At 30.1% G+C, this 18,579-nt stretch overlaps 2 protein-coding genes across 2 annotated transcripts; both read right to left on the bottom strand.

Annotated features, from left to right (window-relative positions):
* Nucleotides 1-2,187: 2,187 nt before the first annotated feature.
* Nucleotides 2,188-3,087, bottom strand: LOC129959175 (uncharacterized). Its single transcript, XM_056071997.1, has one exon. The coding sequence runs from the start codon at nucleotides 3,085-3,087 to the stop codon at nucleotides 2,188-2,190; it is 900 nt and encodes a 299-aa protein (XP_055927972.1).
* Nucleotides 3,088-3,105: 18 nt separating this feature from the next.
* Nucleotides 3,106-5,500, bottom strand: LOC129959174 (uncharacterized). The gene is made up of 2 exons (XM_056071996.1): nucleotides 4,030-5,500; nucleotides 3,106-3,665 (listed from the first exon to the last, which is right to left on the bottom strand). Exons 1-2 carry the CDS (start codon nucleotides 5,498-5,500, stop codon nucleotides 3,106-3,108), a joined length of 2,031 nt encoding a protein of 676 aa, XP_055927971.1.
* Between the last annotated feature and the right edge of the window lie 13,079 nt (nucleotides 5,501-18,579).

Genomic DNA, 18,579 nt, shown 5'->3' with positions numbered 1-18,579 from the left:
TTCACAGCAGATAAAAAAAAATTCAAATAATTATCATTTTTCTTTGATTAATATCAACTATTAGTTTCCAAACTTAGGTATGAATTTTGAATATTTTTTTAGGTGGAATGCCCACTGCTAGGTTGCAAGATTTTCTGAACAATAATTTTACCATTCACATTTTATGTTTCCAGAACATTTCTAATCGAAGATACAGACACACATACACATACACTAAAAAAAAAATGCCAAACAAGCAAGGGATTTTTAAAATCAAACCAAACAGTCAACTAAACCCCATTTTCCGCCTTTTTAATTTAAATCATTTGCACTTTAAAGTCATCCAAAACATTGATTTATTAACAAAAAAGTGTAGACTTTATCTAAAAACTATCATGGATATTAAAGAAGTTTCATTCAGAATTACTTCAGAAAAACTGGAAATAATGTTCAGGTCCTAACATTTCACTCAAACTGAATAAAATAGTAAATTTTATAAATTTATGCTTCGTCTTGAATCATTAAGTGCAGCAAAAATAAAGTTGTAATTACCAAAAGACAATTAGCAATAAAATGCTGAAAAAGATTAAATGAATATTATCCTTTATATTGAAATTTTTACAAACCTCACATGTCATCAATTGAATTCCATTTCATGATGTTGACCACCAACTCTTTCCAATCGTTTTAAAATAAAACTAGATGCATCAATAAAACGATTCACACAGTTTGTTAAGCATGTCTCAGTCTTTGAATCGAGACGTTGAGTAGGCTTATCAAGACATATATCCCAACATTTTTCATTCAGTTCATTAACTAATTGCTGAAATCTTTGTTTTTGATTCTCTTCTTCTATGAAGCGTTCTAAATCCTTATCGACAACAGGAGATCCGCCGGCTCCATATTCACCTCCGAAGCTCATTGTTACAATAACAAATTACTGAATACAACAGTTTTCTAGTAAATAGAGATATTTTAGATGTAATCTCAAACAATTACATATACTGTACCGCTTGTTGCATCAGGCACGGATACTTTTTTTTAATTAAGGCAGATTAGTGATGAATCGGAACTAGTCCGACCAGACGAATCCGATTAGTCGTGGAATGAATCATCGGGTCCGTTATGGTACCGGTACGAAATGAACATCACTTCAGTATCTTTATTCCTCATTTTGATAGTTTCGAAGCCTTTGAGGATGAAGATAAGACATGTTGCATTGCATCAGCTGAGTAAGGGTAGCAGTACGCATCGTGTCATAGTCATTATACTGCTATATTTTTTGTACAGTTCCCCCAAAAGAAAGAGTTACGCTAATCATTCAATCCTATTAGAATGAAAGTAATCTGATATAAAAAGCGATAAAAGGAACCACTGAAATTACTCGTTTTAATCCACTAGAAATAATGATTTTTTGTGACAAATAAATTAAAATGATTTTAATGATGCGGCGGAAAATTCTTAAGCATCTCAGGCGGAAAATTCTTAAAAAATTAACCAAAATAAGAAGAATTTCTCATTATTTTTGGAGGCCCACCACCTGGGATGAAAATCTTCCGGTTGGTTTTCGCTTTCCTGGTGGATAAAGTAACAGTGTGGCGTCGAATTACTACCAATCTGATTACTGGATATACATCCTACAGGAGTAGTTATACATTGGCGGATGATGTCCATCAGGATTTAACCATACTTCCCAATTCAATTTTGTCATCACAGTTGTCATCCAATTTACCCCGGATGCTTCGGCAGAGTGGGAGTAGCATCTTTGCAATTATTATTTGATATGCATTCAGTTATCTTCGTATTTTAATTTTTTAATATTTCACTCTAGTTAAAAGTTAATTAAAATAACCATGTCTTTAATTTTTCAATAAAAGAATACAATATTCTTCCCCATCATTAACTATATCGCTTTGGTTATATTTTATAAATACTTTTTAAATAATGTATTTTTTACCTTCTTCTCGGATTTATAAATTTTCTGTGGTTGTTATAAGCTGTAAAATATCTTCAATAATTACTACGGATGTGATTAAAAGAACACTTTATTTGCGATTATCTACATAGAAAGTTTTGAAAGCATATTCACATCGAGAAAACGAAATCTGAATTAATTAAACTTGGAGTGGAGTTGAGTTGCAACTGGTATGACGCTTACATAATCTCCCACCTTGCAATTTTATGGCGTACCTGAAATTGGAACAAAAGTTATAAATTGAGTCTATTGGGAAATTTAATATGCCGGCCAGCTTTAGTGATAACATCAGGAGTTACTTTGGTTATATAATTATCATCTTCACTGCAATCTTGATCTGAAACAACTGGAGTTGCAGGAAGTTGAGTGTTTGTGTCTTTATCCTTTTGCTGAGCAATGAATGGTAATTTCTCAGAACTTCTGATTTCCAAGGAATAAAGTCTCTGGAATGGTCTTAATTTTCCCCCCTTGAGCTGTACTCTGGCGACTCTTGAATGTCCATCTGCTCCAGGGAGGACTTCAGTTACAATTTCTAAGGACCAGTGAAGACGTTTTCCATCAGTTTCAAGGATAATTGTGTCTCCAACATTCAAAGATTCATCTGGGGTGGGACGACCTTTATGCACTAACATTGCTAAGTATTCGTTGCGAAATCTCGTTCTTAAATCATGCCGTAGTTTTTGAATAAAACGTAATCTTCTATTTAGGCTTTTACTGTCGATTTCGTTTAAATCAGTTGTATCATTACTAGGAATGCCTTGCAAGAAATAAGCAGGTGTCAATGGCCTTAGACCTTCTGAATTATCTTCAATATATGTGAGAGGCCTGGAATTTATTGTAGCTTCACAGTCACATGTAAAAGTTTCCAATTCTTCATAATCAATACTTTTTCGGCCCAAAATTCTCCTTGGCATTTCTTTTAGCATGCGGATCATCCGCTCCCACCATCCACCCCACCATGCAGCAGTTTGAGGGTTGAAATTCCATTTAATTTTCTTCATAGTGGAAAACGACATGATCTTCTCCCAATCTAGAGTTTTCAAGGCATTACTTGAACCAACGAAGTTGGTGCCGTTATCAGTGTAGATTATGTTAACTCGACCTCTCCTAGCAAAAAATCTTCTTAAAGCCATTATAAAGACTTCCGTGGACTAGGAATTGACTAACTCAAGATGAACAGCCCTATAAATAGCACAGGTAAAAAGGGCAATCCATGTCTCTTCTCCAGAACGCAAAAACAATGGGCCCGCCAAATCAATCCCCGCGACTTCAAATTCTGCAGCAACTTTTATTGTATTTTTAGGAAGAGGTGCTACAGGTGGCTCCGTAGGTCTGACTTTAAATCTTTTGCAAGTAATACAATGAGAGCTTACTCGTTTTGCTATTTTATTGACAGAAATAATCCAGTAATTTTCCCTCAAATTGGAAATGAGAGTTCGAAGTCCGGCATGCTGCAACTCACAATGTTTCTGGTGTATTAACCGACGAATTATTTCATGGTTACCCGGCAACAATACTGGACACTTAAAATTCTCTTCTTCATCTCCCAGTTCTAATCGAGGAATTGTAATTTTCTTTGTTGGTGACACTCTTGATTTACTTGCTACTGATTGAACTGAAACTTTCCCGTTATATTCAGCACGTAAAAAAATACATGCGGCATAAGAGACTTCACTGGCGTCACTGAAACAGTGAAGAATTATCTGACAATCTTTAAAAGGATTTGAAATGAGTCTTCTTACAATTTTGCAATCTTTCAGCAGATTTATATGTTTGTACAAGGTTAAAAATTCATTACATATATCTGGTGGAAGCACATCATCCCAATTAATTTTGCTTTTCCATGTTTTTTGTAGAATGATCTTTGGAATTAGAGTAGTTGGACTCGTAAATCCTATTGGGTCGTAAATTCGTTGAGCAATAGATAATAATGTTCGTTTAGTTATATTTTCTTCTGAAATTTTAATAGCGCTGTTACAAGAAAGTTAATCGTTTTCAGTATCGCAGGACAGTCCTAGTATTGGAATATATCTCTTTTTTGTTTCTTCTATAATTAATCTTCTATGATTATTTACCTCTTAAATCAAATTTGGCTGCAGACATCAGTTCTTTAGCTTCAGAAATAAATTTGGCTGCCTTTTCTCTAGTTTCTAAACTAGTTATGCAATTATCTACATAAAAAGATTTTTGAAGTTGACGAGTTGTTTCCTTCCTTCCATCTGAAACATTCTCTAGATGATGAGCTATCGTTGCCTCAAGTAAAAGTGGCCTAGGAGAAGCATCAAATACCACTCGACAATGTCTTAGGGTGATCAATTCATTTCTTCTTGAAAAAACTTTCCACCATAAAAACTTAAAGTAGTCTCTATCCTTTGGGTTCAGGCTGATTTGCAGAAAGGCCTTTTTAATATCTGATATTCCAATAGAATTTTTGCGAAATTGCCTTATCAATTTTGGTACTAATTCTAATAAATTTGGACCCTTTTCTAAGCAATTATTCAAGCAATTTCCTTTAGAGTCTTTTGCTGAGGCATAGAAAACTGGACGAATCTTTGTAGTTGTATCAACAGTCTTTATTACAGGATGATGAGGTAAATAGTGTCCTTTATTCTTATCTTCATCTACAATTTCGATAGTTTTCTCTCGAATCCACTCATTAAACACTTCATCATATTCGCTTAAATGTCCTGATCGAATGAGATTTTTTGTAGTTGACATCAAACGCTTAGTGGCTAATTCTTTGTTGCTTTCTAACTCTGGATATCCACTTTTCCACGGCAAACATACTTCATATCTCTTGTCGTCATTTCTCTTGATAGTTTTACGGAAAAATTCAACTATTTCTTCATCGACTACTTGCCTTGATTTAATTTCTACAGGATCTCGTATACAAATGGCATCTAGGCTCCATAATTCCGTCAAATCTAAATTATCAACATAAATAATATTCTCCAAAGATTTTGACTGTTTCGTTTGTTTACCTTGAAGTTTCCATCCGAGTTTTGTTTTTATGGCTACTAAATTTTTATCAATGTGTTTAATTGATCCCGTCAGCAATACACCAAGGTAATCTGCTCCTATTAATAAATCTATTTCAGGAGTGTCTTCCCCTGTATCACTTAATTCTATATTTTTTCTCTTCAAAATGGGGAAAATTTCAGGATTACTTACACGAGGAATAGCACCACATATTTTCTTTTCATCTAAAACGGAAATGTTGAGCCTGAAATTTGAACACAAGCTTTGCAATGTAATGTTATACACATTATGGGACTTTTGTTTAGTTTCACTGGCCCCCATAAATCCATGACTTAACATTTCTTGATCTACTGGTTCCAATCCTAGTTTATACACAATATCCTTTTTTATGAAAGATCTTTGAGCACCGGTATCGAATAATCCTCGGATAATTAAAGATCTGTCTTTATTGATGATTTTTACCAATACCGTTAACAATAATGTAGATGAATTCCTTGATGACAAGATAATCTTGGCATCTATTTCAGTTGATGGATTCTGTTTTGTTTGATTTATGTTTGGACACATAATACTATGATGTTTTTTCTTGCATATAATGCACTTCAAATAGGCCCTTCAAATCTTTGAATTATGACCTGGTTTCAAACAAATAAAGCACACACCTTTCTTCTTTAATATTTCTTTTTTCTCTTCCAGTGACATATCAGGAGCTTTAAAGCATTCTGTTGTATTATGAAATGACTTATTACAAAATATGCATTGCTTGTCATTTTTTTCAGCTCTTTCTTTTCTTTTCACTAGATACAATGCAAGCTGCCATAGGAATTTTATCTTTCGATTTAATTTTTTGAAACTCTTGATCCTTCGCAAAACCCGATTGAGCAAGTTGTAATCTTTCATCACTCTGGACTTCCGATCGAAGAAATTCTAACAAGTTTCCCAAAATATTCGTGTTTGACTTTATTTTCAGCTCTGCTACGTGTTCGTTCCCACTCTTTTATAAGATCTTCTGGAAGAGCTGACTCTACTAATGGATACAGCATTGCTTCATACTTTTCAGATGTCACTCTTAATGTCTCTAATGCTCTTAACTGGGTTTCTAATTTATCATAAAGAGCACGTAAAGTGAAATTTTTTCCATTCTTTGCTTGCATTAAAACAAGATTCAAAAGTTCACGAACATAAATTTGGATCAACAACTCATCTTTAGCAAAACGCGATTTCAATTGTTCAATAGCTTTATTATAATTCGCGCCCGACGGCGGAAAACTTTCTACTAAATCTCTTGCAGATGAACCAATTTCCGTCTCTTGCAAAAGATATTGAAATTTATTATCCGTATCAATACTATCAACATCGTGAATTTTTTTTTAATTGTCCCCAGAATCCGAACCAGTTCTTTATATCGCCTTCAAAACGTTTTAATTCCAACTTAGGAAGGCGAAAAGTTCGTTTTGTTTCATTTAATACACCGGAAGTGTCGCTATTTTCTTCCTTCGTAGCCAAAACAAAATCGACTTTCGTTTTCATAGCAATCCACTGATCGCGGTAATTTTCCGTTATGTCAAGGTCATTAGAAAATTCTTCTTCTTCTATGTTTTCAATTTCAGACCATTTTACTCTAATTTTTTCATCTAATTCAAATAAACTTTCAGCTTTATCACTTAAAATATTAAATACCGGTATCAATTCAATTTTACTTACCGGTTCCGTTTTCACAGCATTTTCAATTTCTTTCAACGATTTAGTAAATAATCGCCTAAGTTGTGTTCTCTCCCGTTTTATATAATCCATAGTCCTGTCATGGAAACCAATTTTAAAATATCTTCAATAATTACTATGGATGTGATATGAGAGAACACTTTATTTGCGATTATTTACATAGAAAGTTTCGAAGGCGTATTTACATCGAGAAAACGAAATCTGAATTAATTACACTTCGAGTGGAGTTGAGTTGCAACTGGTATGAAGCTTACATAAGCCGTGATCCTTTTTTGAATTGATGAATTAGTTAATTCTGTAGAACACAATAAGATTTTTTGTTTAAAAATAATCCTCAAGTTTCATGTTAGTTTGTTAATTGCATCAGTGGACTTTTCAAATTAAATCCTTACCATTTCGCTTCGTTGGATCTAATAACATTTCCACTCTTTTATCACCTTTTAGCATCGAGCAAAATTATCCACAAAATTCCTCTTAACTATTTGGTATTATGTTTATAAAGACGTTTGTCATTTCCTTCCAATTAAGAGCTAATTAATATGATTATAACTTTAGTAATTTTGCAATTATAGGAGCAGAAGCAACACAGTTTTTTACCATAACAAACACGAAAACTTTTTTTTTTTTTTTTGTAAATCTTAAAAAGTGTTGCGTTTTTTTTTTTTTTTTTTTTGGTTTATTCGCAGATATGGAAAATTTTTATGAACTGTTCATTCATTATTATTATTATTTTAAAGGTTTCTTTTTATTTTTTTATTTGGGTGTATGTTGTACAATTTGATTTTATTGTTTATTCAAGCTGATTAAGTTATTTATTATAAAAGTAATCTTGAAGTCCGAACTCAGCTTCATAACTGGCTGTTTTTATTTGATTACAATCCCCTTCCCCCGCTTCTTTCAATCTGATATTTTCTTCCCTGATTTCGCGAATTTTTAAAATTAATCACCATAATACCAAATTATCTAATGACTTCCTCCAATTAAAAAATTATTCAAATGAGAATATTTCCTAGGTTTTTACAATTTGATTAACAAAAATCTGACATTATGCTCGAAGAAAAGTTGTAAAACTTTGAGTGTGCTTTTTATCTTTTGGTCTAATACGGAGTTATGGAAATTCCATAACCACTCTTTGCTCCTATCGTTGCAGAAAATATGATTTTAAGCCAATGATTCAGCTCGCCAAAATAGTCAGTAAAAGATTTTACAGAATATTTGGGGAAATTGGAAAGTGAGGGTTTGGTATTTCTTGTGGAAAATTGCCAATATTATATTCCTTTTCTTTCATTGCTACTTTTACAAATGATGAAACAAATAAACTTTCAATTTCTAGATTCTATCATAGTCTTGAACTCATTAAAATAGGCTGATGGTTTTCATATATTTCATTTAGTTCTTTTTCTCCCTATTTCGAAAATGTATTTTTTTCTTTAAATTTTAATTTAAGTATTTATTCATTTATTACTGTCCCTATCATTCTCCCCTTTATATAAATGAAGAAACTTTCTTTACATTCAAACAGAAAAATCCTTTATTTGAAAATCGGAGAATGGGGAGCTAGGTTTTAATTAACGATAAGAAATTCTAAAACGTTCATTGCAATTTATTCGAATTATGTATATACTTGGAGAAACAGTTTCTCCAAGTTCGCTGCTCTTCTCGATAAAATTAGATAACTAGTTTGAAGAACGGGTGTCAGGTATTTCTTAATGAAAAATGCTATAAAATATTCTTTTGGGCTCACTGATACCTTTACACAAATCAAGTAAATGAATTTTTGGTATGCATTTGATAAATTTGAAAAAAAAAGAAAAAACATGTATAATCTTGATTATTTTTCTTTTTACTACCTTCTTGATTATTTTGCTTTTACACACAAAAAAGCAAACTTGAATGGAAATATGTTTCAAAAATGAAATGTATACAAATTAAAATCAAAAAATTTGATTGGCTTCAAAATAAAATTATAAAATTTTCTTGTGATTTGTGTTACATATTTATATAGAAACAGTCTTATTATTGTTTTGCATGATAGTGCGTCCAAAATATCTTCTTGTAAATTTAAAAATCCATTCTTTGAAATCTATACTTGAAATTTCAAATCTATTCTTGGTAATGATAAGTTTTGCTAGAGTTCACAGGTTTTAAGGTTCTATTCATTATCAGGACCATTCTCATTTACGTTAAATCCTCACGGAAAAAAATTGCTAAAACTGTCTCTGCTATTCACTAAAGAGGACTTTCAAGGATAAGTTAGCTCACCAAAACAGTTATTTTATAATTTCAATTTTATGACACTTGCATCTCTAACTTGTGCAATTTTTAATCAGTTTCTATTCAAACCTTAGATTATATTGGGGGAAAAATTTGTTTAACTTATTCATATACGCACTTGTATATGCTCTTAGATTGGAGATGGATTTTTGAAATTAATGAATGACTTTTTATGAAATTAATCATCAAATATGGCCACGCATATTGAAAAATCTGTTAAACGTCTTTTAGCTGGTGTGGCTGAAAGTTCGAAGAGGAATTGCTGGTTAAGGTTTCGTTCTCGCCATCTGATCACAGGTTAAAATTACGATGTTTATTTCAAAATAACCCTTGTTTAAACCGGTTGAAAAATACAAGTAGGAGGTTAAACATCAGATATTTTAAAATTGATGTGTTATATATTAATTCCCATCCTATCAGATGTAATTGATTTTAAGAGTAAGATCATTAATTGAAAACTTTTAATTTACCTTTGTTGCATGGGATAATGAGCAGTTTTTTAAATAATTATGCAGATTTATTACGTAAAAAATAATTCTAGATAACAAATTGCATTACTTTGGATAAAGAGCGATATCATGTTCACAAAAATTGAACTGCTGCTGCTGTTTGTGTTGTTTATTGGCACAAAAACGATAGTTAATCACACTGTACCAAGCAAAAGGTAATATCAAAGAGCACTCTTTTTTATATATAAAAGCAGAAGAATTAAGATAAAAACTCTCAAACATAATGACACAAAGAAAAAAACAACGCGCATGATTATAAAATCCAAGCATCTAGAAGCAACAGATTGATCCTAAAAAACAACGATGCAATGTCGCTTCGAAATGTTTAACACAAACACAAATTAAAAGATTCTAAATGTAAGAATAAAAGCGAATATCCTTTTAAAAGTTAAAAATATTAGGGTGGCATTTCTTACCCACCAAGTTTTGCAAATTTAATGACAATGAATAAAAAAGTGGAGATGGTGAAGATTAAAAGAAGATCAAAAATTTTTACTGGCCTTAAAGTTTTTACTCAGGCTGTATATATATATATATATATATATATATATATATATATATATATATATATATATATATATATATATATATATAATAATTCGATTAAAATATGACGAACAGAAAGATCTGTTTGACAGTAGAAGAACATGTTCTATAAAAGATAACTATAATAAGATAAGAACTATAAAAGAACGATAACTATAAGAACTAAAAGATAAGATAAGAACTATAAAAGAACATGTTCGCCAAAAATTAGATGTCTTGTAAGAAACGTGTATATCCTGTACGAAGGCGAGTCAATTTGACATTAACCTCATGTGTAAGAAGAGAGGGCCATAAAACTATAGTAAATTTGACAGTGACATACAAATCTCATTTTTTTAAAACCTAGTATAATAAATGGCCTTCTAATTTCACTGAATGGAAGTCCTTGGTTCAGAAGCGACAATGCAAATTTTACAGATCGACTGGAAGAGTGCGAAACTCTCCTGAGCAGAATGGTACGCAATATTCAGTCGCCATACAATAAATGAAAGGGCGGAACTGCATACAGTATACCCATAGATAAAGCGCGAAAGAATGACTTTTTCATAAATACGGAGAAGGGATATTCAATCGGTACCCAAAGATGCTTTGATAGTGTTTTCAAGATATTTAAGGTTACTAACATCAAGCAGAGTATTAAATGAAATATGCGAAAAAGTTATTTGAATTACTTCATTGATGGTTTAAGTCTTAGATTTTGGGCAAACAACTCACGTAAAAAAAAAAAAATCTATAACTTAAAATCATTTTCTCACTTCATTAGTAATATATACAGCCTGAGTAAAAACTTTAAGGCCAGTAAAAATTTTTGAGAAAATGGAAACATATAAACTGAGGAATTAAAATACCATTTGATTGATAATTATTGAGCTTAAATAAAAGTGAAAAAAGTAGAAAAATTAATTTGCAAATATTTTATTATTAGAAAATATAACAGAACACACAGATGAATATTTGAGCCTGAGTAAAAACTTTAAGGCCAACATAGAAAATAAAATATAAGAAAAGAATTACAAATTCGTAGAAGGTTGTGTAGGAGCCATTTCTTCGAATTACTTCAAATATTCTTGTTTTCATGGATGAAACGAGTTTTTGACAAAGGGTGGGGTAGGTTTTATACCATTCATCTTCGATAGTAGATTTCAGCTCTGTTGTTGATGTAAAATGTCTCCCATTTGCATAAACTCTTCTTGCTAAGTCACCCCAAAGGTTCTCGATTGGGTTGCGGGCAGATGATCTAGCTGGCCATTTCACAGTTTCAACATTGCTGACTTGGAACCAATTTTTTGTGCTGTTACTCGAATGGGTCGATGCATTGTCTTGCTGATATTTCCAATTTTCTCCAGCAAGACATTCAGCATTTGGCAAAAGATTATTTGTTAGGACATTTTGGTATCCTTGTGAATTCATTCTACCTGAAACGAATGCAATTGAGCCCACACCATTGTAAGCAAAACAGCCCTAAGTCATGACAAACCCTTCACCTAATTGGCGCTTGGTGAATATTTCTTTTTCATTTCTTATATCATGCCAGTAAAAATTCCAGCCATCTGGTCCATCCAAATTCCATTTTTTTCGTCAGAAAAAATAATTTCTATCCATTGGTTGTCCCAGGTCATGATTTTATGGCCAAAGTTCAAATGCTCTATTTTGTGTCTCTGCAGTAACTGAGGTTTAGTCAATTTTGCTGTATAAGTGAACCTTCCAGACCTTCTAATTGTGTTATAAATCGTTTTTTGACAACCTTTTAAACCTGTCGTCAGAATCAGTTTCCTGGTTGAGTACTTTCCAGTAGATGCAAGTTGGCAAACTCTTCTTTCATCACGTGAGGACAAAGCTTTAGGTCTTCCCCCAGTATTCTTTTTACCATAATTGTCTTTCAATTTAAAAAAAATGTTGACTACAGTCTTTGATCTTCCTATCCTTATCGCAATAGCACGACTACTCAGTCCTGTTGAAGACAAAGCTTCGATCTGTCCTCTTTCACGATCAGTTAACTTCTTACCCTTCGCCATCTTCACAAAGATCACCAATACTTCGAAGCAACGTATGACAAATATGAAAATTGCAGTGTTGTCACAAGCTAGTAGTTACAATGGTAATTACACGATTATATTATATTTATTTTTAAAAAATGACTGTTGGCCTTAAAGGCAGGCAGAAATACTAACTTTGTAAATAACCACATGTTTCTCATAATTATGTACTTACAAATTATGTTTATGCCATTTATTTCTTATCAATGAACTTTAATAATTAATATTATTTGAATCCCTTTTATTTCATTTTACATTTTCTCAAAAATTTTTACTGACCTTAAAGTTTTTACTCAGGCTGTATATATATATATATATATATATATATATATACACAAAAGTATTAGAATCAAGTTAATAGGAAAAACAAAAATCAAATAAAAATTAAACCAAAAAAATTATTAAAAAAATATAAAAAAAGAATCCGACCTGAAGACTTTTTCAAGGGTCACCCTCAGGCAGGGATTCAAAGAAAGGGATTTTTTCTGTGAGGACATACAGACATTGTCTAATAATGATTCCTCGTGACCCGAAAATCCCCTGAAATTATGCTCAAGAGATATACCATTTTAACAGAAAGGAAATACAAAATAACAAATTAGAAGAAAATAACCACAACAAAGTAAAAATACAATAACAAAAATAACAATAAAAACAAAAACTAGCACTAAAATTAAAATTAAAAACGAAAAGGCCAGAACATACCATCCAACAGTCAAGGAAACTTTAAACTATCGATTGTGATTCCCTGTTTTTAAAAAAATTAACGGTAAATTATGTAAACAGAGGTAGGCTCCCAGCGCCATCTATTGAGTGATCCAATATGCAAGGAAAGTTCTATTTTTATTTAAGCCAAAGGATTAATCCCAAACCATACCTTGTTTAATTAAAAAATTGACATTACAGTAATTTCTAGGAAATTCATTTTTAATTAAATTTTTAAGGAGGATGTTTGATGCTTCAATATAAGAATTTTTATTATTGCAAACCCTTTTGATCCTGTTAACTTGTGAGAAAATTAGATTTTTGAAAATTTTAGAGTTTAGATTGGAATGGTAGTTACATAGTTTTGTTATTTTAAAGTTGAAATCATCCCTTTTATCGTATATACCAACTATTGTTTTATCATTAGCAATTTCGATTTTTAAATCCAGAAAGGTAGCCTCAAGTTGATTTTTATTTGTATCTTTTAGAATTAAATCTTTTGGATAGCAATTAGTAATAATATTAGTATTGTCGAAGTTAATCAAAAGTAGGTCATCAATATATCTCCACCCGTTTATTAAATTATATTTAATTATTTTTTTCTCATAGTAATGCAGGAAAATATTAGCTAAAGCACTTGAGAAAGCTGTTTCCATTGGAAAGCCCTTGACTTGTTTATAAAAATTAATACCATTAAACACGTAATTTTCAGTAATATTAAAATTACATAACTCAAGCCAGTTATTTTTAGGAATGATATTTTCATTTAAATATTCGTCATATATAAAAGTGCAGACCTTTATTAATTTTTCATGAGGTAGATTAGTGTATAAATTTTCGAAATCAAAAGTATTAAGTTTATTAATGTTGTTATCTTTAAGAAAATCCAATACTTCTTTGTTACTAGAAATAATAAAGTTGTCTTCATTTTTTATTTTGTCCAGGATAATTTTTAAGTATTTAAAGAAATGTTTACCCGTATAGTAATTATAACTGCCAGTGCTACAGGTTACGAATCTGAATTTTAATGGATTTTTATGAAATTTAACTGTTGGGAATAAATAAGGATAGTTAAGAGAGCAAGTCTTAGTTTTGGTTTTTTTTGCGAAAGCTAGCATTCTTTTATCTAATTCCTTTTTCCCGGTGTTCTTTAACATATAAGTTGCATTAGAGTTATATTCATTAATTAAAAGTTCTTTATAATAATATTTACAAATTAAACAGAAATTATTTGCTGATTTATCTATTACTGTAATAACAAATTTTTCTTTTAAATTTTTTATTTCGTTTTTTAATGTTTTACTAAAATAAATCCCACGTTCTTTAGATCTGTCAAAATCAGTATTCATTTTTATTTTAATTTCCTTTAAAATTCTCACTTTCCATTCCCCGAAACCTTCCGCAGGCCAATGGTATTTTCTAGATAATTTGGCAATAAAAACATCCAAATCATTACCAATAGAAATCAAAATTTTGTTATGGTTTATTTTTTCTCTTAATCTAAATTTTGTTCCTCTTCCCATCAAATCTCTTAAAGAGTTGGATTCAATAATTTTTAAATTACCTGTAATAATATGACCTTTATCAATATCTATAAAATCTTTATATTTTTCTTTGTTACCGTAACAATCTGTTTTATTTATTTTATCTAAATTTTTGCTATAGTAATTATAATTACAAATTTTTTTCTTTAAAGTTGAAGTGTAACTAAACGCTATTGATACAGTAGTTTTATCTGCAAGAGGAAAAAATATATTATTATTATGTATATTTTTGGGTAATTTTAGATATTCGAAGTAAATATCCAAGAATTTAATCACACAGTATTCTTTGTAAACATTATTTTTATTATTAAAAAGTAAATCGTTTTTTCCAATGTTAAGTTTACATTTAATAAGATCTAGAATAATACATTTAGTGTACGAATTTTTAAACTCTAATTCCCCGAATTTATTATTTAAAAACCATTTCATTTTATTATTTCTAAGACCAAAAATGTATTTCCTAATTCTGTAAATGTTTTCACTATTGTGTTCCAGATTACAGTAATTTTGAAATTCCTCAAATATAATTTGAAAATTGCCTCCTTTCCCTTTACCTCTTTTAGAAAAGTTATCTTTATTTAGAAAATTTTTAAGTATGTTAAATTTGTTATAAATGCAATTATTGTTTAAATCTGCATAACCTTCCCCATTTAATTTACTATTAAGACCATAAGGAAATAAAGTTTTCAGGTTGCAAATATAAATGTTTTCCAGATCTAATCTTTTGTTTAAATCGTTAATATTGTCTTCAAGAATGTAGATATTAATATTGTTAAAGTTATGGTTTTGAAAATGCTCCAGTTCGAAGTCAGTGGTCCTATTTTTTATGAAGTTTTTTATATCGGATCTGTGATTGTTAATTCTTAAATTAAGCTCGGTGCTAGTTTGGCCAATATATTTTAAATTACATTCTGAACAATTAAGAAGATGAATCAAATTTTTGTTTTTACAGAATATTTGTAATTTTGAGTTTTCATTTTTGATCTGTTCCTTATCTGCTAATGGACATGTCCTACACTTTCCGTTTCCACAAATTTTATATTTTTTTTTTGTATTTTTTAGATTTTTTAAACAAAACAATTGTGCCAGTAATTTTTTCTCCGTGAATGCTTTTGACACAAAGCTATCCACAGTGCCCCTTGGTAGAGCGCGCGACGGGCCATGCGCTATGATAAATTCGTTATTAACTTTTTGCATAGTTTAATTTATTTATTAAAATGAAAATATATCTCCCAAACGCCAAAAACAAGGAATTCTCGAAAAAGTAAAATCAGGAAAAATGATCTGAAAATTCTTAAATTTTTTAGGCAAAACACCAAAAAACCTATTGAAACCTACCCCCCCCCCAAAAAAAAAACTATTAAATATATATATATATATATATATATATATATATATATATATATATATATATATATATATATATATATATATATATATAATGCAAATTAGAGAAAAGTACAATCGTAAAAACTGCCTTCTTTGATTTATGTCTTAGTGAAATAAAAAGTTACAACGAAATAATTGTAATTTTCTTTTGTTCTAAACTGAAAATTACAAATATGTTTTTTTTGTTTGAATTCTAATAAAATAAAATTAATAAACTTGATCAAATAAAATATTTATAGATTTAGGTAAAATAGAGAGCCGCTATTTTCTTTAACAATAGAAAGTTCTTCGTACACAAATTTAAATATACTAACAAATGGAAAATCAGTCTAGAAATTATTGTGAAATTTTTATCTGTATAGAAAGAAGTACAATAAGCAGCATGGGCAAAGAATTATTAGTGTATAGCTTTATTAACATATACTGTAGATCATTACAATATATTACACTCTTGTTTCACCTAATATTTTTTCATTAGGATGTGACGAAACGAATATTTATACAAAATGTCCAAAGGATATTCTTTTTCTTTAAAGGGCAAATCAAACTTTTGTCAATTCTTCTTTCCATGATTGTCCAAACACTAACTGTCAGTAAATAAATGATTTTGCGGGTTTTTTCATGATGATAAGAACTTCAGTTTTTCACGCAGCAAAAATTCGTCATCTCGAATTCGGAAGAAAAGATATGAGAAAAAGACTAACAATTTTAATTTGATTTTTGTTATCTTTACACACACCTTTGGTAGCTAAAGATAAAAATTAAAGTTAGTCGTAATAACGACCTTCCTCGTAATAAAATAAAAGCTATTTCGGAATGACCCTCATATTAAAGATGATAAATCGGAGGAAGAATTCTGATTAGGCAATTGTATAGGACTGCTTAGCTGACAGGGACATAGACAGGTCGATTAAAAAATAAATTATTAGTTTAGCTACCAAATAAATAAATAAAAATATTAGGATAATATTACCACTTTATCAAGTTAACTGGTAAGGTTCCTGTCTGTTTCAATACTTATTTACAAACACTTAGAGTCTGCTTGGGTGAAATTGTGTGCAGACATAGATTACAGATAGTTAAAACTCTTCATAAATAAAAACAAATGAATTTTCTCAAAAGCATTAAAATAAAAATGTGAACTAAAATTAATCATTAATATGTTGATTAAGTTAAAAACGTGAAGCTTAATTAATTACTTTATTAAAACAGCCTAATAATGTTCACTGCCTAGAACGCAAAATGCGTACATATGCCCCTATAAGGAATGCAAAAGATTTAGAAACGCTTTAAATCTTAAGATTAAAATTTATATTATAGATTTCATTCAAATATTTTGCCTTCCTGTGTCTGTTGTCAGATGTGGAAGATCATAGTTGCAGAAATATTCAGAAACGTATCTGCAAATGTCTTTCTCAATATCTTTTATGTAGGATATGATGTGCCCATTTTGATTTAAAACAATGATTTTTCTCATATTTATTATTTCCATTTTTAGGACGTGTAACTTTTGATTCCATTTGCATACCTTTGACAAGATTATTATAATTAATTGCTACGTCATTTCACTTTAAGAGCAAGCGCGAAAGTACATTTAAAAATTATAAAATTAACAATTCTTAAGCTATTGTTTGAGCTTTATAAGAGTTTGCATATATCTCGTTTCATCTTTAAATTCTTTATTTGAGGTCTTGGAAAAGAATTCCTCCGCAGCAGGAGAATTAATATTTTTCAGATCTTTACTGCTACCAGTTTATTTCACCATTTCAGAAAATCTACAGAAGCATCAAATTTTATTATTATTATTTTTTCATTTTCAAGCTATTTGAGTTCGAATATCGGTTAGCTGGAATTGAAACAAAAATTTACGAAATAATTCTTGCTTGAACGCAGTTTTTATTGCATTTATTCATAAATAATTTTCTTAAGACAAAAATGTTTTGTTTATTTAACTCGTTAAGTCGACATCCATTCTCTAGAATCACATATCCCTCTCATTGATCCATTTGATTTCGATAAATATGTCACTGTACTTCTTTCAGGATAAAATTTATGCATTTTTAATGTGAAGTGATTAAACTATTTGAAATAGTTTAAAATCTAGTAAGCAGCTTGCTTCCAAAAAAAAAAGGTATTTGTTATTCATTAAGTAGTATGCTCATTTATTGTGATAAGAGTATGCTATAGCATACACAATCAATTCTATGGCTGACAATTATGGTTTATTCATTCAATTCTAATGCAGTTTTGCAAACAAAATTGATTATTATGTAAAATGCATCAAAACAGACGTCTTTTTTTTTTTTTTTTTGTTACCTCTAGCCGATTTTGCGAAAGAGACATACTAATTAAATAATACAATTCTAGAAGTTGCAAAATAACACCAGCGTAATTGAGAAATTTTTCATTAAAAAATAAACAAGCATCACCATATAGAATTTTATCCTTAAAATACCGAAAAAAATTGCTACATTTGTAGCGAAAGATGAGAGGTCCATGGTTTAAATTGAATTTTCATCTTATTTTATTCATGAGCACCAAAAAATCTACTTACGAAATATCATTAAGTCAACAATTAATTAAAGTTAAATATCCAGCGTTTTTACAATTTCATGAATTATATTACCAAACAACAGTATTAGAATTTTGTTCACATGCAGGATGTTTCATATTTTGCTCTTTTGTTAAAAATTGAATTATAATTAAATAGCAGCTAAAAATTGCCCGTGCCATGCTATGCTCAAAAATTTCGGGGATTCTAATTATTTCTAAATGAATTATGTCATTTCTTGCAAAGCAAATGAAGAGTATCAAATCATTGACAGATGAGAGCAGGTATTATTCAGTTTTAATTCAGTGCATACGCACAGCTCGTGATTACAGCCATTCAAAATTTCTCGTTGGGTGGAAGGTAAAGTCGT

The sequence above is a fragment of the Argiope bruennichi genome, chromosome X1 (genome assembly GCF_947563725.1).
Source record: "Argiope bruennichi chromosome X1, qqArgBrue1.1, whole genome shotgun sequence".
NCBI lineage: Eukaryota > Metazoa > Arthropoda > Arachnida > Araneae > Araneidae > Argiope > Argiope bruennichi.
This window is presented reverse-complemented; position numbering and strand designations above follow the sequence as displayed.